General features: G+C 33.6%; 1 protein-coding gene across 1 annotated transcript in view; it reads right to left on the bottom strand.

Moving 5' to 3' along the window:
* Positions 1 to 22,612, bottom strand: part of MYO3A (myosin IIIA) — a 259,420-nt gene that overhangs the window by 108,039 nt on the left and 128,769 nt on the right. The window contains exons 14-17 of the mRNA XM_074195073.1: positions 13,972 to 14,070; positions 13,768 to 13,882; positions 10,191 to 10,317; positions 3,458 to 3,668 (exon numbers count right to left, since the gene is read on the bottom strand). Coding sequence (XP_074051174.1) covers positions 3,458 to 3,668; positions 10,191 to 10,317; positions 13,768 to 13,882; positions 13,972 to 14,070 — 552 coding nt within the window. The remainder of the gene's footprint in view (positions 1 to 3,457; positions 3,669 to 10,190; positions 10,318 to 13,767; positions 13,883 to 13,971; positions 14,071 to 22,612) is intronic.

The following is a 22,612-nucleotide window of genomic DNA, read 5'->3' as shown; positions in this document are numbered from 1 at the left end:
TTTCAGAGGTGTGGCCTTGGCTAAGTCACTTAAGTTTTTAGTGTCCTGAAAATCCAATAAGATAGTAGATTATTTGAGTCCATTGTGTGGGTTGATCTATTTCTGTCCTGGGCCTCTTCTCTTTTTATATTCTCTCTACTTTGCAGCTGTTGCTTTGCCTGGTGTCATCACCATGGAACATGATGTCCCTCCCAAATTAAATTCATCACTTCTAAATCTTGCTTCCATGCTGCTGACTTAAGTCTTGTTTGACATCACCTCCCTCAACCTCCTCTGCCCTCCGATTGGAGGACAAGCAGAGGGCAGAGGATGGGAAGGTAGAGTACCAAACTCATACTAAACCCCTTCCTTATAAAGGATAGTAATTTGGCTTGGTTTGCTTTTTTGCTTGGTTTCTCTTCCATGGAATAAAATGAGAATACCACCCCCCCAGGTGTCCTGGGTATCCCCTCTACTTTCCAAACTCCTTGAGGGTAGGGACTGTCTTTAATTTTATGAATTGTACCCTCAGTTTTTAGCAATGTGTTCAGCACATGGTGAATAATTAATACAGGTTTATTGGATTGGACTATTGGTGGCCCTAATGTGCTCCTATGCATTTAATAATCATCTCTGTGTAGATGAGTACCACATCTAATACTCAGCCCTAGTTTTCTCCGGTTTTCTAACTCCAATTGCCTATAAACCATTTTAAGCTACTTATTCCAAAGACATCTTAAATATTCAATATGTCCAACACAGAAATCACTATAACTTCACTATTTCTATAAAAAATTCTTCAATAAGATACTAAGGCTCCTTACCTCAGGGTATTCTTTGATTCCTCACTCTGCCTCACCTTACATATCCAATAAGTTACTTAAACTTGCCATTTCTTCCTCCATAACATCTCTCCCACACTCTCCATCAGTACTACCTTAGATCAGGCTCTCATTACTTCTAATCAGGACTAGTGCAATGATTTCTTTTTTTTTTTTAAGTTTTTTGCAAGGCAAATGGGATTAAATGTCTTGCCCAAGGCCACACAGCTAGGTAATTATTAAGTGTCTGAGACCGGATTTGAACCCAGGTATTCCTGACTCCAAGGCCAGTGCTTTATCCACTACACCACCTAGCCGCCACCTAGCCGCCCCCTATGTGCAATGATTTCTTAATTGATTTCTCTGACCTCAAGTCCCTCTCCACTCCCACTCATCCTTCACATGGTTGCCAAAATGATTTTTCCTTGATCACATATTTGATGATATTCCCCTGTCCAATAAACTTCAATGGTTCCCATTTGTCTCTAGGATCACATTACTCTTTTTTGATTTTTGAGGCCCTTAACAACTTGGTCACAGCTTATCTTACAGGTCTTATTATATATTACTCTCTATCTCCACCCCCAACACCAACATAATTTTTTTTTATTTTCAAAACTTTATTAGGGGCAGGTGGCACAGTAGATAGAGCACCGACCCTGGAGTCAGAAGGACCTGCATTCAAATCTGACCTCAGTCACTTAATAATTATCTAGCTGTGTGATCTTGAGCAAGTCACTTAACCCCATTGCCTTGCAAAGATAAAAAAAAAGAAAAAACTTCATTGATTCACCATCTGATTAAAGCATGGAATATTTTGACAGTATTCTATATAATATTCTTAGAAAATTTGTACAGCATTTTAAATTATAAAATTCTCATTTCAAAAAATGTATACATCTATTAGATAAAGAATGCTTTTCATTTAATTTTCAATATAAAATGTAATTAATTATAGCATTAGATTACATCAAAGTAACCATTTAACTAATTTTAGGCATTTTAAGTAGGCAAATCATATTGGTTGCAGTATGTAGAGAAAATTATTTGAAAATTAAAACATTGAGAAAACACCATTGATTTGTATTGAATTTTTTTGACCAAGGGTTGCTAGCCACAGTCTTCCTTTAAAATGCTCAGTTTTTATTTCTAAACAAAGTTTCTAATGGAAAAAAAACAGATTTGAATTTTAAAAGATTATGTTAAAATATTAAAGGAAAATACATATTTACAATTCAGTTCAAATTTAAAACTTACATTCAATTGCATCAAAACAACCACTAGAAATGAGAGATGAACACTCTCAGCCAACACTTTTAAATAAAATTTAAATTACAAGTAAAGACAGCTTTCAACTTTCATTTTTTTATAAAAATTTGAGTTCCACATTTTTCTCCCTTCCTCCCTTCCCTTGCCCTCCCCTTGACAGTTCCTAATCTGTCTAATCTAAGTAAATATGTTTTCATATTATTCATGTTATAAATTAGGAAAAAATAAAATAAATAAATTTAAGCAAAAATAGTATACTTTGGACTGCATTCACTCTCCATAGTTCTTTCTCTGGATGTGGAGGGTAATTTCCATCACAAGTCTTTTAGAATTGTCTTTGATCACTGAATTACTGAGGAGAACTAAGTCTATCATAGTTGATAATCCCACAGTGTTGCTGTTAACAATGTTCCCCTTCATTCAAACTAGCCTACTCTCTGTTCCACACAAATGATACTGCATCCTCCATCTATATTCCTTTTTACTGGCTATCCATCATGTCTGAAAGATATTCTCTTACTCATATCTACCTGAGAGAATTACTCCTTGCCTTTCAAGATGCAGTTTAAATAGCAATTTCAACCCAAATCCTTAACTGATTTCATCTTCAGCTATTTATTCCCTCCCTTCACAACTATCTTATATTTATATTGCATTCAGGCTCTTCATTTAAGTCTGTCTTTAATTACCCACATATATAGAGTTTCCTAAAAGTCTTAGTTTAGTTTTAAATCAATAAATCTTACAGCTATTTCAATTAATAGTTTTATTAGAACTTAATACTTTGTTGACTTTTGAAACACCCTGTATAAATGCACACTGATTTTAAATAAATAAGATATATATTATATATTATATATATATATCGTCTTTGTACATATACCTATATTTACATGCACATATACATCTAAATATACATCTATACATATATCTATCTCTATATTTGTGCATGTATACACAGAAATATTATTCCCCCTAAGAGGATATAAGTTCCTTGCATTCTGAGATTTTTTGGTTTTTGTTTTTGTGTTCCTGTCACCTAGAATAATGTCTCACATATATTAAATATTTAATAAAGGGTTAATTAATTGATTGATCTTTTCTGGTAGAGGGAGGTTCCTCACCAGGAACCCTCACCCTCTACTAGTGAAATTGCATATTGAGTAAAAAAATATTTCAGTGTTGAAATTATGGAGTTTTCAAAACATCATGGTAAGGAAGGCAAAGTAAAGATATCAATATAGTAAGCAGTGGACCTACTGAGCCCTGTGTTTGAGAATTAAATAGGACCAGTTAGAAATTCAGTTTCATGCGGGGACTAAATAAAAAGAAAAGTGCACACGCAGGTCTGCGTAGGTTGTGGGTAAATTTTTCTCTATTCCTTTTACCTTTGTGATGCATCATGCTTCAGTAAACTGTTAATTCGATTGACGATCCAACTGAAGAGTCGACCGTAGAGTGTCTTTGCCATAGCATCTCTGACGTCATTAGCCTTTTCCATGGTATTAGGACGAATAATTGTTTCTCCCCGAGTCACCACACAGTGGGAGGTGAGAGCTTCTTGTAGTTCATCTGCCTGAATGAAAAGCAAGGCAGCAGCTAAAAAAAATAAACAGATGATCTGTTATGAGAAATGTCAGAAATGGGGAGAATCATAATAACAATGAAAACGGTTGACACATCTAGCTCTTTATTGTTGATAAAATGCTTTTCTTAGGATAGCCCTGTGAGATACATAGTCCAGGCATCATTTCCTCCATTTTATAGATAAGGAAAGTAAGGCTGAGGGAGGTTATGGGACTTGCTCAGAATCACATATCTAGTAAGTTGAAGGGCTGATTTTTAAACCCAGGTCCTTTTATTTCAAAGTCAATATTCTTTTACTTCATCAAATCCCCCGGTAGGGAAGTATGGGTCTTTTCCCCGCTGGAATAATAACCATAAAAACACTAGCACCACTTACTATACAACTACCATCAGTCATTACATTTATACTGCATTTCCCTCAAATCTAAAAGGAGTAATATATGTCTTATATAACCCCTATTTTACAGATGAAAAAAACAGACTCTAGGAGATGTTTTTGTTGCTGTTTGTCCTTCATTCTTGAAGAAGACCATGCAGGACATCCAGGGAGGTGATGCCGTGACAAGCACATGATTTGGATTTGAGTGAGGGGGCTGTGCTATGTCACCAGCCCCACTTCTCCTCCAGAGCCATCTGGGTCCAGTGGCCAGATATGGATCAGGACAACTGGAGATGGCCCTGGATTTAAGGCAATTTTTAAGTGACTTGCCCAAAGTCACCAGCTAGAATGTGACTGAGGTTGGATTTGAACCCAGGCAATCTTGACTCCAGGGTCAGTGCTCTATACACTGTGCCACTTAGTTGTCCCAAGGCAGTGATTCATTTTTACATAGTAACTAAGTATCTGAGGCAGAATTTGAATTCAAGGGTATCGACTTGAAGCCCTACAGCATTAAAAAAAAATTTATCTTCTTTGGAGTACATGATATGACATAATAATGAAATTAAAACATATGAAGAAGTGAATGTGAAGATGATTTCTATTTTTAAAAAATATTGTAATTTTTAATTGATTCATTTGGCTTTTATATCGCATTTCTTTCCAAATATTTCCCTCTTCTCCCCCCTCCTTGAAAGTCATCCCTTTAAAAAAAGGGGGAAAAGTATGTCAGCAATATTAACTAATGTATTGGTCATATCTGATAGTATATGTATGCAATATATCCCATCCAAAACCTTACAGACAAAGATAGTTTTAAGACAGATACATAACTCTGGTTGGTCATTTGTCTCTCTCCATTCATAAACATCTTGGTGGATTTTGTACTTACAGTCTTGTCTATACTGGCCAAATGGGGAGTTTATGTATGCAAAATCAAAATGAGACCTAAAGTGAGCATTTGATCTACCAGATGGCTAATTTTCTCTGAACAAAGCCAGGCAACTGAATTCTGACAGAATTTTTCACTGAAGTGACAAAAATGACCAGCTATTTTGTTGTCATGGAGACACAGCTGTATGTGGTTGGTGTTTTCCAACCTTAGCTTTGCTTTTTATAAAAATGGGAAAATCTTCAGGCATTTTACATCCAGTATTTGAGGATTTTTAAAAAAATATCTCTATCTCTATGTATAGTTATGTTCATCCAGTATATATAATTTTAACACAATCAATTGCTGTAGTTTCTGGACCTCAGATATTTAAAAAAGGAGATAAGAGTGGAAAAGAGCAAAAGGATGTGTGCATGCATATATTTGTATATGTGTATATATATATTATTTTAAATAAATATGCTTTGTAGTTCAACTAGTAACACATATTCTGACATTTACATTTCAAACTTCAGAGTATTTTCTGATTTAATTATTGTCTTTTTCTGGAGAACTGCTATATCCTGAATAAATATTTAAATGTCACAGGGCACCTGAAATTATTAGCAATGAAACTCAATGAACCAAGTTAATAGGAATTGGTTTTTCTCCATGAATATAATCAAAATACCTTTCCATGATTATTATCAAGTTAATATTTAGGTTAGTTGTCAGAATGTTTTAATATTTTTTTATTTTTCTTTAAGCATTTAGGATAAAGGAGATCCAGTTATTTTGTTAAATTTGTTGAACCCCTTCTAAATGTATTTTTATATTAATGCTAAAGTAGCACATTTTTCATGGGGGGCAAGAGAGCATTCATTTTTATTGGTTCCTTCCTGCTGTTGTTTAACTATATCAATGTTGTTAATGATTGTTAGAATATATTCCCTTCTTTCTATATTTACTTAGATGTGATTTATACATGTGAAACCTAGTTGGTTTTGGTACATATTATCCAAATATGTACTCCCCAGGGTGCATCTCTTAGAAAATTATTCTACAGCTTACTTGCAATATGTCCTTGTTCTCATGGTAGTATATGTTTTAGACTATCTTTTAATTTATTTCTCCATATTGGGCAAGATCTGATATCTTGGTGGATCAGAGGGTCCATTAGTGTTTTTAGAATCATTAGAAGGGGACAACTATAAGACCCTTAAGTATGTTCTTATTTCCATATCTTAATCAAAGAGTCACTTTAGTTGTTCAAGTTTGAGATAGTCTTGGAATTTTGGGGTAATCCAGCAATAAAGTCATACGACAAAGGATCTCTGAACTATTCCCTCTTTAGAGGTGAAATACCCTGACAGATGAATTCATCTTGGCACAAGCTTCTTTGAACTTTCATAAAGCCAGGAAAATTGGGTTTGAGGCATATATACAAACTGGATTTGGATTGAGGAGGGGAAATCCAGGGTAAATAGACATGTATTTCATACCCATTTATTTTGGGTAGAAAATATATGTATTATATGCATAATTCAGCAACCTTGCCTTTTAGCTTTGCAATTTATTTTAATCCAATTAATTAAACTCATTATAGAATTGTGAAAAGTACAGTAGATTTGAAGTCAGGGTTTCTATTTAATACTTCTTAAACTTTCAGTAGGCTATAATCTCACAGAGCCTGCTTTCTTAATCTATAAAATAAAGGGGTTAGACTGGATTGGGGTTCTTACTTTTTTTTTCATTTCAGGGATCCCTTTAGAAGTCTTATTAAGCCTAAGCCTACCTCTTATTAGAATAATATTTTCTGTGCGTAGATTCATAATTGAAAGAGACACTAAAATTGAAAGGTTCACAGTTTTTGAAATCTATCCACTGACATTAGCTGAAGAACCTTTAGACTTAATGATCAACTCTTTCAAGTGAATTTATAATATTTTTGATTTATGACCTAGAGGCAAAACCTAGCTTACAAATGTTAACTGTTACATAGTATGACCTTTGGATTGAAATGTTCAATTTCATGGTAGATGGCTGCTGAGGTACCTTCCAACACTTTAATTCTGTGATTACATGAAAAAAATAGATTCAGAGATGGAAAGCATCTTAGAGAAAAACCTATTCCAAACCCCATCTATAAGGAAGTTGCCATTGCTGAGCCATTTTGGTCTTGTCCGACTTTTTGTGACCCCTTTTGGAGTTTTCTTGGCAAAGATTCTTGCCGTTTCCTTCTCCAAATAAGGAAGTTGAGACCCAGAGAAAGGTAGTGACTTTCCAAAGGTCATAGGGATAATCATTAGCTAAGCCAGGATTCCAACTCAAGTACGTGGACTCTCAATTATAACAATTATAGCCAAACTGCATCTCTCATTGATTGTAAACTCACTAACAAACCAAAGAAATAACTTCTTAATAGGGGGTGGAGCCAACATGGCGGTATGAAGGTAGCATTTCCCTGACAACTCCGACCCCTCAACCCCCTGAAAAAAGCATATGATGACTAGCCAAAATTTAGAGGGGCAGAACCCACAGAAAGACTGAGTAATATATTTTCCCATTCCAAGATAACTTAGAACCTCCACAGGAAAGGTGTGCTTCACCAGGACCTGGGGTGGGAAAAAAAGCCACTGCTCAGCCCAGCCCAGCTCAGCAAAGCCCAGTTCAGCCCAGAGATCACCAGCAACAGCTTGAAGGGGAGAGGAGAGAACTCTGTTGCTCCTGGGTGAGTGTGGAGTGAGGAGCACCAACGGGAGAAAGCAGCCTGAACCCCCAGAGAAGGTAAGGGAAGTCTGCAGAGATCTCTCTGCTCTTCCTGGGGCAGGACTCTGCTGTTTCCCTACACTCAGACTCTGGGTGCAGTTTAGGCTTCCCTACTAAGATAGTTGGATCCTGCCTTATAGCCCCAGGGCAGAGGGCAGTGCTGTGGTCATCTACATATCAAAGCGCAGGGTAGAGAGCTTAAGACCTTGGAAGAATAAAAGTCCCAGTGGGGTGTCCCCCCCCCAAAAAAAAAACCCCAAAGCCTTGGAAGTGCTGTAAATTAGCCTTGAGCTGAGGAAATGAGTAAACAACAGAAAAAGAAGGATCTGACCATAGAGAATTACTTCAGTCCTATGGAAGGTCAAAACACATACTCTGATGATGACAATATCAAAGCTTCTGTATCCAAAACCTCCAAGAGAAATAGAGAATGGGCTCAGACTGTGGATGAGCTCAAAAAAGACTTTGAAAAGCAATTCAGGGAGGTGGAGGAAAAATTGGGAGGAGAAATGAGACCAATGTGGAAAAATCATGAAAACCAAATCAAAAGCTTGGTGAAAGAAATGCAAAAAAAATACTGAAGAAAATAATATGTTAAAAACCAGTTTAGGCGTAATGGAAAAAGGAAAATGAGGAGAAGAATGTCTTAAAAAATAGAATTGGCCAGCTGGAAAAGGAGATTAAAAAGCTCTCTGAAGAAAGTAACTCCTTCAAATGCAAAATGAAACTAAAGGAAGCTGATGATTTTGCAAGAAATCAGGAAGAAATAAAACTCTTCCAAAAAAAGCCAAAAATTAGAAGAAAATGTGAAATATCTCATTGGAAAAACAACTGACCTTGAAAACAGATCCAGAAGAAATAATTTGAAAATTATTGGACTATATGAAAGCCATGACCAGGAAAAGAGCCTAAACTTCATTTTTCAAAAAATAATACAGCAAAATTGCCCTGAGATCCTAGAAGCTGAGGGTAAAACAGAAATTGAGAGAATTCACCAGTCACCCCCTGAAAGGGATCCCAAAAGAAAAACTTCCAGCAATATTATAGCCAAATTCCAAAACTCCCAAATCAAAAAGAAAATGCTAAAAGCTGCCAGAAATAGACAATTTAACTACCGAGGCTCCATAGTCAGTATTACACAGGATCTGGCAGCATCTACATTAAGGGTATGTAGGGATTGGAATATGATATTCCAGAAGGCAAAAGATCTTGGTTCACAACTGAGAATCAATTACCCAGCAAAACTGAACTTCCTCTTTCAGAGGAAAAGATGGATTTTCAATGAAATAGGGGAGTTTCAAACTTTCCTAATGAGACGACCAGAGCTGAACAGAAAGTTTGATTTCCAAGTACAGGACTCTGGTGAACCATAGAGGGAGTGGAAGAGAGGGACTAACTATGAGGAACTTGATGTTGAACTATTTGTATTCCTGCATGGGAAGAAGATATTGATAACTCATATGAACTTTCTCATTTATAAGAGCAGTTAGAAGGGGTATATATATATATACATATATATATATATATATATATTTATATTCTGCTCCTTCCTATGTCATATGACATAGGAAGGAGCAGAATTTAATGGTATGATGTGGTAAAGGGATGGAGTCAATGGGTGATGGGGGAAAGTACTGGAAGGAAGGAAAAGGAGATGAAGAAGCTGTGAGATTTCACATAAGAGTATTAAAAAAAAGCTTTTTTTCCATGGAGGGGAGGAGGGAAGGCAAGGGGGAAGGAGTGAGCCTTCATTCTCATTGGAAATGGCTCAGGGAGGAAATGGCATACACACTTAATAGGGTGAGGAAATTTGTCTTGCCTGGAGAAGGATGGGAGGAAAGGGACATGATGAGGGGAAATGGGGGGAGGGAAGGGGGGAATAGGTGATAGAAGAGAGGGAGGATCGAGGGAGAGGGTACTCAGATGCAACACAGTTTTGAACAGGGCCAGGATGAAAGGAGAGAAAGGAGAAATAGAATGGAGGTACAGCTAGTGATAGCAACTGTAGGGGAAATATAGAAGCAACTTCTCTGGTGGACTTATGATAAAGAAAGGAACTCACCCCAGAGACAGAGCCATTGGAATCTGAACACAGACTGAAGTACGATTTTTTTTTTCCTTTCTGTTCTTGAGATTTCCCATCTTCTTGGGGAGGAGGGGGTTTATGTTTATTCTCAATGTATGGCATGGGAACAATGTAGAGACTGTCAGACAGCCTTTGGGAGGGGAGGGAAGGGAGGAGGGGGGGAAAACTGTAGAATTCAGAGCCTTGAGAAAAATGATGGGTATAATTTATTATTGTATATAATTGGAAAACAAATAAAATGTTTAAAAAAAGAAATAACTTCTTAATAGTATTTCATATGATTTAAAGTTTTTTTAATTCATATATGAATTGAATCTGGCTATTGTTTTAAAGTTTCTCTCTATATAAATGACCATTATATGATTCATATGCTCCACTAAGATATAGAAGAGGAAAAAAGATAGTCATGATAGCAAAACAATAACTCACAGTTCTCAAGTGCAGTTGGGTTGGCAATGTTACTTTTGTCAATCTGGTGTTCAGTTGCCACAGAAAAAAATTTGATATTGCCCACATTTAAAATGGCAGCTAGAAGGCTGTATACACTTCCAAGTTCCTAGGAGAAAAAAAAAAGAAAGAAGTATTGATGTTCATCAGTCTCATCCATGTCTATATTTTAGGAAGATTAGTCACTAAGGAGGAAAAGGGAAGGCATACTATTGGGCTGCCCCGCTCCATGCTTTGAAGTACAGAGTACAGATGAAATATGGTACCTATCTTCTGACAGAGGGGTGATGAACCCAAGGTATAGGAAGAAACCCAAATTTTGGAACATGACAACTGTTAACTTGTTACAATTGTTTTTAATTTTTTATGAAGGGATTTGTAGGGAGAGAGAGAGGAGTTAACAATAGAGTTGAAGAAAGGGGGGAATAACAGAAATAAAAGAAGTTAATTTAAGTATCTTAAAAATTCACAGATTACAGAAGGCAGTTCAGAGGGAAACAGAGAAGTTGGATGAATATAGTATTTTATATATTTATTTATATATAATATTTTACATAATGCAGATTTATGGTTTTACATATAACACTTTTCCTGTTCTACTTTGTATAAGGAGATAATATTTTTTTTTGTTTTTTATATGTTCTTTTGCATTTGCATTATGCATTTCTGTATTTTATTTGTAAATTTAAAACTTAAATAAAGAAAAATTATATTGTTAACTTTAGATTGTAAACTCCTTGAAAGTAGAGACTCTATTTTACCTCTCTTTTGAATTTCCAGCACTTGGTACATAGTAGGTACTTAATACATATTTATTAACTTGTTGTTTATAGATAGATTACAAAGAGGACAAGATAAATGAAAATAATTATTCAATCAAACCATTCTTGTCTTGTACTCATTCCATCCCTACTCTATGTGCAAATGGATATCATCTATGCCTTCTTTGGTGTTTTTTGGGAAAAAAAGCCCAATGAAAATTTAAGCAGGGGTGAATGGGGAAAAAATGTTGCACTTGAGCAGAAGCGTTGAGAAAAAAATTTCTTTTTCACTTTTCTTAGTACATCTTTAAATTTTCCTTTTCACTTTTCTTAGTACATCTTTCCTAGTCAGCAGGAGGTCTTCCTTCCCTGGGGCTAGATTGACCTCCCTCCACTCCAAGGCTGGGATTCCATCTCCCTCCTCCATAGAATTCTCATCATTCATTATCTTCAGTCATAGTACCAATGTTCCTACTCGGTAGACCATCAAACTCCTAGAGTTCAGTTGCAAGACTTGCTTAGCATCAGAAAATACTAGTAATTATCTGAGGTGGAATTTGAACTCATGTCTTCCTTATTTTAAGTCCAATGTGCTATCTTTTGTGTAACACTGTCTCAAGCACTGGCATATAATATGACCCATGTTTCTTTTATTTACTCTGTTTTCAGCATTTAATTTAGCACAGATCTCATAGTTAATAGAAATGACTTACTGAAGCTATATCAAGCCAAGCAGAAACTTTCAATATGAAAACAACCTGTGGGATGACTAACTCCCAGTATGCATGCTTATAAAATGATTTCTATGAACACATATTTCTATCAATAAATCCTGATCTATAAATTTGACAAATGTCAGAAAAAAACCAAATAGAAGTGTTTTCTTCTCCATCAGGTGGATTATACACAGTAGCTGACATATAAATGATTTTTTCATGTAGATGTTAAATGTGAATATGGACCACTGTAAGAAAAATTATGGGAAACCAAAAAAATAGTGCAAAAATTATGGCCTATTCTAGAGATAATGCAAATGCTTTTTCATAACCTAATTGAATTCAACAAGAATTTATTGAGTGACTAAAACTTGCTAGGCATTGGGGATTAAGGACAAATAGGAAAGAATCCTACCCTTGGGGAGCTTACAGTCTACTTTCATGTTATAATGAAACAAAAATAAAAATCTAAAATGATGTAAAAATAATCCCTCCCCCCCCAAATCTTTAGATTATATGAACACTAGTTATTTACATTCAACTTCCAAGGCATTTTCAGATAATTAGATAAAAGGTTTTAGAGCTCTCCATTTGGAGAGTGATTCACATTTGTCCAACATTCTTTTTGAGTTTGCTTAACCACAAGCATTAAAGAACAATATGATCCCATGACATATATGACAACAAATTTCTGCTTAGTCCTTTGAGCAAATAATATGCAGTGAAAATCAACACAATTATTTATTATCAAAACTAGCAAGGAAAAACAATTTTCCATATTTGGAGGATTCCAAGAAGTCAGATCTTTAGTAAACCTTGAAGTCAAAATATAGAAACAAAGAATACAGAAATAATATAGTAAATGTTAAATCAACTTTAGAAAATTAAAACCATTCTACTGGACTGATCTATAGGGAGCCAGGACAGAGATGGGAATAAAGAAAAAAGGGTCAATTTATTATTTGAATCCTTTAGCCTACCTTCTTGGAAAGAAAATAAGAAAAGTGCAGGTCAAAATTCAAAGACTGCGAAGGAATCCTTTTAGTATATTTTAATGTAATAATAATTTATTTAGCATAATAGATTTAGCATAATAATAATACTTAGATTCATATAATACAAATAAATACATACATATAATTGCATACATTCAGATTCATATAATACATTCATGTTATTACATTCCTTTACAGATTCAGATAATATTTTACAGTTTACATTCCTTCCGCATAATATTCCAGTGAAGCAGGTAATACACTTGTCGCCATTTTGCAGAGATGGAAATTGAGGATTGGAGAGGTTAAATAATTTGTCCATGCTAATACAGCTAGTCAGTTTTAGAGGTGACAACTGAGGTATAGAACCTCTGACTTTAAACTCCATCTTTGTGTTACAGCATGCTGCTTCATCTATGCTGAGGCAGCTTCTGAAAAGCTTTGATTACATAAGTAAGTGAGGCTAACATTACAAGAAAATAACAAAAAAATCTGCATACCTCTAAATGAATAGGATTGCTATCTTCACAACCAACATTTTGAGTAATTTTATGGTGCATTTCTATCTATGATTGTTTAGGTATGCCCAGCTAATAAAACTTTCTAAATTTATGGAATGGCATAAATTGTTTTGTAAACCTAAGCTATTTTTACATAAGGGAGTAAATTGAATCTCTTATAAAACAAATGTTTTTAAGGGAATATATTAACCCTTTATGGCTTCAAGGGAATCTCTTAGGAAATGGAAGTTAAAACTCAATGACTGTCCTCATCAATGATCTGAGGAAGTAATGTGTCTATCTTAAGTCCAATAAATACTCAGTGAATAAATTTATCTTTTCATACAAACCGATGCAATGCATGAAAATAGTGCAAGAAGGAGCAGTTGTTTAGAAGTAAAAAATAACTAAAAGAAATCTGAATACCATATGAAAACATAGATCAAGTCCATGACCATTTGATATGTGTCATTATTAATGAATAAGTATTTATTAAGAGCTTACAAATCCGTAGTTCAGTTCTGGTGCTATACACGTGTTTACTCATTCCTGATTAAAAAAGAGACTTGATCATCATTAAAACTCACCTCCATTGTAAAACCTATCACTTTGAAGCATTGTTCAATTAATTCAAATTGGGACTTATAGAAACTGTTGTTCAGCAAGTCTTGCTGCATTCTGAGATGTTCATTTTCGAGGTATCTGAAAAAATGTATGAATGAAAAATTATAACAAAAAGTCATCAGAAAACAAAATTATTTCATCTCTCAAAGAGTAGTTCTTTATGTTACCTGGGAGGTCTATTTTCAGGCAATTTGTAATGGGCCAGTTTTTTCTTTTCAGCTAAACCTGCATAGATGTAATAAAAAATATGGAAATTTTTCTCTCCTCTGAAACAATAAAAAAAGAGATGTTAGTAAGAAAGGAAAGGTAGTTACTACTTATTAAACTAGTTTAGTCAAATTTGTATTAAAATGTTGGTTCCAACCCTCTCTCATGGATCTTGGTATTAGTGGTACAATTGGCTTACTATTCAGAAAAAAATCTTTGTTAAGAACAACCTTAAAACATTAATATACTCTTGTATATGAATAAAAATAATACTTAAACCCATAAATTCTATATTTTGATAAGAAGGAATTTATATGTATATAAATATATGAACATATATAATGTATCTACATATATTCACAATGTATATAAATATATACATGTATGCATTTAAATGTATATGTATATTTATAAATGTATATATGTAAATATATATTGTAGCTGCACCTTAAGAGAATAATCTTTTTTACTTCTGATCTCATTTTATCCTACTTAAAAGATTTTTAGTTGCTTCTTGTTGCCTCCAGGATAAAATATAAACTCCTCAGCTTAGCATTAAAATTCCCTTCTCACATCCCTTTTTACTTCCTTCCTTCCTTCCTTCCTTCCTTCCTTCCTTCCTTCCTTCCTTCCTTCCTTCCTTCCCTTGATCCCTTCCCATCTTCCTTCCTTCCTTCCTTAACTGTTAAGGTGTTCTTTTTTTTGCATCACTGGCTCTTCTCAATAATCCTCTCCTCCCACCCCTCATCAATATAACAATCCCCTCTAGCAAACAAATCAGCAAGCAAAACAAATAACACATTTGTCATTTCTGAAAATGTTTGTCTTCTGAGACCACAATCTACCATGTCTCTAACAAGAAAGAAAGACATATGGAAAGAAGGAAAGTCTCATGGTTCTCTGAAACCATAACTGGCTCAATTTTCCTTTTCAGTAGTATTTCACTTTGCTTCCTTTCACCCAAACTAGCCAATCTGTGGCTCTCCAAACTTGGAATTCCATTCCCTATTTAACTGTATACAGAAAGGCTGTATCCCACACACATGGTGTACTCTCTCCTCACTGCCATTTCTAGGTTTTCTTGAAGGCTCAACTCAGAAGTCATCTCTGATGGGAGCCTTTCCTAATTAATTATTGGTCTCTTTCCCCTTCAGAAATAGACATTTATTTATTAATTTATTATGTTTATTTATTTGCATTGATTATACATTGACCCTATGATAACATAAGAAACTTAAGGGTAAAGACTATTTGCCATTTTGTCTTTGTATTATCTGGGCATAGCAGAATGTCTTTTATATAATAGGTGCTTAATAAATCTTTGTTGAATTGAACTGAATATGTGAATTGATCTTGCACCTTTTGGGTCTTATTTTCTCCTTAGTTTTCTTATATGTCTCCATAGTAAGCAATTATATTTTGCTAGTGAAATAATTTTACATCCCAGTTTTCTTCACTCTGAAGTCTAAAATTTTTGTTTTATTGACTTTTAGTTGTCACCTTTCATTCATATATCTTTTCATGGAGCTCCAAAATGAACATGTTAGGATAGCAGGCTTGGTGAATGTAGTTTCTATTACACTGAATGAGTAATACTGCACCTGCTTTGCCATAGACTTTCAGACTTTTTTTTGGCGGGGGTTAGTGTGATTTTATTTAATTCAATTAAAGGTGAAATGCAATTTGCTAATTTTCTTCAACTCTACAGTTTAACATGTGAATGCATGATTTTGATGGCAACTGAACTGCTCCAAAATGACTAAAATTTTTAGAGAAAATATTGTTTATTTGTATATAATTTCAAAATAATCTGCATAAATATACATTTTGATATATAAAGAACAGAAGAAGAGGGGTATATATGAAACCATGAATCTAGTCCATAAAGCATTTTTAAACTATGCTAAATTTGATATAGTATTACAACAATGAGAAGGAAATTAATGTAAGAATTCAGAAACAATTTGCTTAACTGTATGCCAATAAATTTGATAATCTAAGTGGAATGGAGAGATATTCACAAAAATATAAATTTCCCAGGTTAAAAGAAGAAGAAATTAAATACTTAAATAACCCTGTCTTAGAAAAAGAAATTCAACAAGCCACCAATTAACTCTCTAAGAAAAAATCTCCAGGTTCAGTTCACATCTATCAAACATTCAGGTAACAATTCTATAAATAATAATTCTATATAAACTATTTGAAAAATAGGTGAAGATAGAACTCTGCCTAATTTCTTCTATGACACACATATGGTGCTGATACCTAAACCAGAGTCAAAACAGATAAAGAAAATTATAGACCAATTCCCTAATGAATATTGATATAAATATTATAAATAAAATATTAGCAAAGTGATTACAGCAAGTTATCACTAGGCTAATAAACTCTGATCAAGCAGGATTTATGATAGGAGTGTAGAGTTGGTTCAATATAAGGAAAACTGTCACTACAATTGATTATATCAATAACAAATCTAAAAGAAATCATATGATTAGCTCAATATATGTTGAAAAAGCCTTTGACAAAATACAGCACCCATTTCTACTAAAAACACTTGAAAGTGTAGAAATAAATGGATTGTTCCTTAAAATGATAAGCAGTATCTATCTGAAACCATCAACAAGCATAATATGCATTGGGGATAAGGTTAGAAACATTCCCAATAACTTCGGGGTGAAACAAAGATGCCTGTTATCACCACTATTATTCAATATTGTATTAGAAATGTTAGCTCTAGCAATGAGAAGAAAAAGAAATTGAAGGAATTTGAAGGGGAATTAGAATCCCACCCTTTACAGATGATCTGATGGTATAACTAGAGAACCCTAGAAAATCATCTTAAAAAACTACTGGAAACAATTAGTAACTTTATTTATTTATTTTTTGACAATTAGTAACTTTAGCAAAGTTACAGGATAGAAAATAAACACATTAATCCTCAGCATTTCTATATATTATTAACAAGATACAGTAGAAGAGATAGACGCTATCCCATTTAAATAGTTTCAGACAACATAAGATACTTGTGAGTTTACCTGTCAAGATAGACTCAGAAACTTTATGAAAACAACTATAAACACTTTTCACACAAATAAAATCAGGTCTAAATAATTAAGCAAATATTAGTCACTCAAGGGCTGAGCTAAGATAATAAAAATGACAATTCCACCTAAATTAAATTACTTATTTAGTGCCATACCAATCAAGCTTCCAAAAAAATTACTTTAGTGAACTGCGAAAAAAATAGAAATAAATTCATATGAAGAACACAAGGTCAAGAATATCAAGGGGAATTAATGGAAAAATGCAAAAGAAAGTAGCCTAGGCATACCGGATATTATGAAGCAGCAGTTATCAAAACTATCTGGTAGAATGGTGGATCAGTGGAATAGATCAGGTGCAAAAGAGACAGCAGGAAACTATAGGAATCTACATTTGATAAACCCAAAACATCCTGGGATAAGAACTCATTCTTTGATAAAAACTGATGGGAAAATTGGAAGACAGTATGGCAGAAACTAGGATTAGACCATTGTCTCAGATCTCATATACCAAGATAAGATCAAAATGGGTGCAAGATTTAGACATAAAGTATAATATTATAAGCAAATTAGGAGAACAAAGAATAGTTTATCTGTCAGATCAATGGAAAGGGGAATAGTTCATGACCAAAGAAGAGAGACAGAATACCATAAAAAAACCAAATAATTTTAATTACATTAAACTGAAAAGTTTTTGCACAAATAAAACCACTGTAACCAAGATCAAAAGGAATGCAGTAAATTGGGAAACAATTTTTACAACTAGTGTTTCTGACAAAGGACTCATTTCTAAACTATATAGAGATCTGAGTCAAATCTATTAAGAACCAAGTTATTCCCCAATTGACAAGTGGCCAAAGGATAGGCAAAGAATTCTCAAAGAAATCAAAGCTATTTATAGACATATGAAAAATTTCTCTAAATCATTATTAATTAGAAAGATGCAAATTAAAGCATCTCTGAGGTACCACCTAATACCTCAATATGACCAGAAAGGATGATGATCAATGTTGAAGGGGATGTGGGTAATCTGGGACACTAATGCATTGTTGGTGAAGCTATGAACTGATCCAATCTTTCTGGAGAGCAATATGGTATTATGCCAAAGGGCAATAAAAATGTACACACCCTTTTATCCAGCAATATTTCTAGTGGACCTATACCCTTAAGAGATTATGAAAAAGGGTAAATATTCCACATATACAAAACTATTCATAGCAGCCCTTTCTGTATTGGCAAAGAATTGGAAATTGAGGGGATGCCCATCAATTGGGGAATGTTTAAACAAATTTCTGTATATGTATGTGATGGAACACTGTTGTTCTATAAGCAATCATGAAGGAAGGAATTTCAGAAAAACCTGGAAACACATTCGTGGATTGATGCTTAGTGAAATGATCAGGTCCAGAACATTTTATATATGTATAACCAACAACATGGGGTGATGATCAACCATTTTGGACTTGATCATTCCATCAGTGCAATAATCAGGGACAATTTTAGGGGATTTATGATGGAGAATATCTTCTGTATCCAGAGAAGTAACTACAGAATTTCAACAATGACAAAAGCTTATTATCTTCAATTTTTAAATGTCATCTTCTATGTTATGTATTTTTACTATCTCAAATGTTTTGTGTCTTCCTTTTGGATTTGATTCTTCTCTTACAACACATTCAATTTCGATCTATGCTTATCATGGTTGCAAATGTTAAAGCCTAATTCAGATTGCCTTCTATTGGTGGGGAGAGTGGAAGGGAAGGGAGGGAGGGAGGGAGGGAGGGAGAAATATTATAAAATTCAAAACCTTGTAAAAATGACTGGTAGAAACTACCATTGTTTGTAGTTGAAAAACAAATAAAATATTTATATGATAAATAAATAAATATTTATATTCAACAAAATAAATTTGTTGCACTGGTCATATCTGAAAAATGTATTCCCTGTTCTATACCTACGATTTGCTACCTCTCTACCAAAAAGTGAGAAGCATTCTTTATCTTCATTTTTCTGGAATCATTCATGATCATTGAATTGATCAGAATTCTTAAAATTTATCAATGCTGTATTATTTTATTATTTCATATTCTATATAGCTATATTTTTCTGATTTCTGTTAATTTCACTATCCATCAATCATATAAGTTCCCCAAGGTTTCTCTGGAATTGTTCCTTTAATAAATTATTTGGACTTCTGTGACAAGATAGCGGAATGATGAAGGAGCCCTTTTACACCCTCCCAAATTCCCCTCCAAATAAAACTGGAAAAGTACTTCAGAATTGATCTAGGAACAGCGAAGCAGCTTATGAACCCTATAGTAAAGGTATATCTTTAAGGATAATTAAAGTAATTAGAATAGGCAATGAGGAAACAAAACAATCACTTTTTTGCAAATAAAATGATGGTATACTCAGAAAAACCTAGAGAATCAACTAAAACCCAATTAACAATTTTAACAATGTCGCAGGACACAAAATAAACCCAAATAAATCATAAGCATTTCTCTACATTACCAACAAAATGCTGCAGCAAGAGATAGAGAAATTCTATTTAAAATAATTATAGACATCATAAAATATTGGGAGTTTACCAGCAAAGACAAACTCAGAAACTACATAAACACAATTATGAAACACTTTTCACACAAATAAAGTCAGATCTACACAATTAGAAAACTGTTAATTGATCATGAGTAGACTGAGTCAAAATAATCAAAATGACAATCTTAACCTAAAAAATGATTTTGGGGAACTAGAAAAAATAGTAACAAAATTCATGTGGAAGAACAAAAACTCAAGATTATCAAAGGAATCAATTAAAACTACAAAAGAAATAGGTGTACTAGATATCAAATTGAATTATAAAGTGGAAATTTACTAAAATTAGTGCTGGTTAGGAAATAGTGTGGTGGATCAATGGAATAGATTAGGTGCTAATAACCTAGTCATGATAAATCCACATATACACAATTTTGTAACAAAAACTCTATTTGACAAAAAGTGCTGGGTAAACTGAAGTGACTAATATGATGAAAAAAAGGAAAATGCTTAGATGTTAGAGTAATGGGGAAACTGGGACACTAAAGGATTGTTGGTGGACATGTGAACTGATGAATTTTGGAGATCAATTTGGAATTCTGTCCAAAGGGCTATAAAACTTGCACATACCTTTTGAACCAGCAATACCACTGCTAGAACTATATTTCAAAGATATCTAGAAAATGGAAAAGGACTTATTTGTACAAAAATATTTATAGCAGCAATTTTTGTGGCTAAGAATTGGAAATCAAAAGGATGTCCATCAAATGACAAGCTGGATAATTTCAGAAAAACCTTGACAAACTCACATGAAATGATGCATAATGAAGTAAATAGAATCAGGAGAATGTACACAGTATCAGCAGTATTATTCTATGAAGAATTGTGAATGACTTAGCTATTCTCAGCAATACAATGAGCCAAGACAATTCCAGAGGATTAATGAAGCAGCCTATCCATCTTCAGAGAAGGAACTAATATTGATTGAATACAGAATGAATCATGCTATTTTTCACTTTCTTTCATTTTTCTTTTTAGTCTTCTTATACAAAATTATTAAAATGAAAACTTTTTTGCCTATATCTCAGGGAGGCAGGAGGATATAGAAAGAGGCACCATAGAATTTGTAACTCAAAACTAAACTTTAAATAAAATTGCTACAATTTTTTTTAGTTTTTTTTGCAAGGCAAATGGGGTTAAGTGGCTTGCCCAAGGCCACACAGCTAGGTAATTATTAAGTGTTTGAAGCTAGATTTGAACTCAGGTACTCCTGACTCCAGGGCTGGTGCTCTATCCACTGCACTACTTAGCTGCCCCCAAATGTTTTTTAAAAAATTAATTCTTATAGTACAATAATATTCCAATATATTTAGATGACCATAATTTGTTTCAGTAATTTCCTAATTAATGGACATACTCTTTGTTTCTAGTCTTTTGCTGTAAGAAAACATGCTACCATGAATATTTTTTACATATATGGTTCCTTTCCCTCTGTTTTTTATGGTAAAATTCTAATAATGATATCATTATATCAACAGGCATGTACAATTAATGACATTTTAAGTATACTTACAAATTGCTTCCATAATAGTTGGGCAACTTTTAGCTCAAACAAAAGTTACCAAAGTTTACCTTTTGTTTCATAGCTTGTCCAACAATTCCATTTTTTAGTCATGTTTGCTGATATGATGAATATAGGATAGAACCTCAGATTTCTTTTTGACATGCATTTATCTTATTTTTAGTGAGTTGGAACATATTTTTACATGTCTTTTAATAACTTTTATTTCTTCTTTTGAGTGTAGTGGGAATATCATTTAATTTGGAGTCAGGAAAACCTGAGTTTAAATTCTGCCTGAGATGTTTTCTGATTGTATGATTCTGGACAGGCAATACAATCTCTGTCTGCCTCAGTACAAATGAGGATAATAATGATACCTAAAAACCAGGATAATAGTGAAAATAAAAAAGATAACTTTTTAGTCTTTGCAAACTTTGTCACTACATAATTGTTCACTATTCTACTCATAACTATTAACATTAATTATTTTTATATTCATTGACCACATATCTGTCATTGAGACATTTTGAATTTTTTCAAGGATAAAGTATAAGGTATTGGTCTAAAATGTTAGAATCAGATTTCACAATAGTTTTTCTGGAACAATGCTTTATATTTTTCCCCATATCTTGGGTCGCCCTTGTTTATAGTAGGCCATTTCCATTTCATAGGTGAAGCTACTTTCATTCTGAGAAGTTAAATGATGGATCAAAATTATTCAGCACTGAATCACAACATTTCTGAATTAGAAGGAAAACTTCAAGGTCACCTAGCAGTATTCATGACATATTTGGTAAGTAGGAAGGGTATATGTAAATCTGCTTTCTTTCGAGTCATTATAAAAAGTCCATTACTAAGATACTACAATTTAACCAAGTTTCAGTAAAACTCTGTTCATCTTAAAATAATATATATTACCATTTTACTATAGAGTAGTATAAAACAATATACAATAGAATAAAATAGAGATTATTAAATATAAAGTAGTAACTCTAAAAAACATGGATACCATTCATCTTTCCCAATGAGATTAAATACAGGAAGGATATATTTATCTATATCTATATTAAAGCATCCATAGTAGTGCTTTTTATGTTAGTATTATCGTTGTTTAGTTATTATCAATCATGTCCAACTCTGTGATCCCTTTAGAGGTTTTCTTGGCAAAGATAATGGAGCTGTTTTCCATTTCCTTCTGCAGTTCATTTTACTGATGAGGAAACTGAGGCAGTCAGGATTAAGTGACTGTCAAATCTTCCTGACTCCATGCCCCAGGACTCTACCTGTGCTACCTAACTACTGTTTAGCAGAGAAAGGGAAACAGATAGGTGACCACAAACTTTGGAAGTGGCTAACCCAATGCCAGTATATGAATATAATGGAATAGTAATATACAATAATAAACTATGAATTTGAAGAGTTCAGAGATATTTGAGAACACTTCAGAGTGAAATAGGC

The sequence above is a fragment of the Macrotis lagotis genome, chromosome 7 (genome assembly GCF_037893015.1).
Source record: "Macrotis lagotis isolate mMagLag1 chromosome 7, bilby.v1.9.chrom.fasta, whole genome shotgun sequence".
NCBI lineage: Eukaryota > Metazoa > Chordata > Mammalia > Peramelemorphia > Peramelidae > Macrotis > Macrotis lagotis.
The sequence above is the reverse complement of the archived record's forward strand: the minus strand, read 5'-3'. Positions and strand labels throughout refer to the sequence as shown.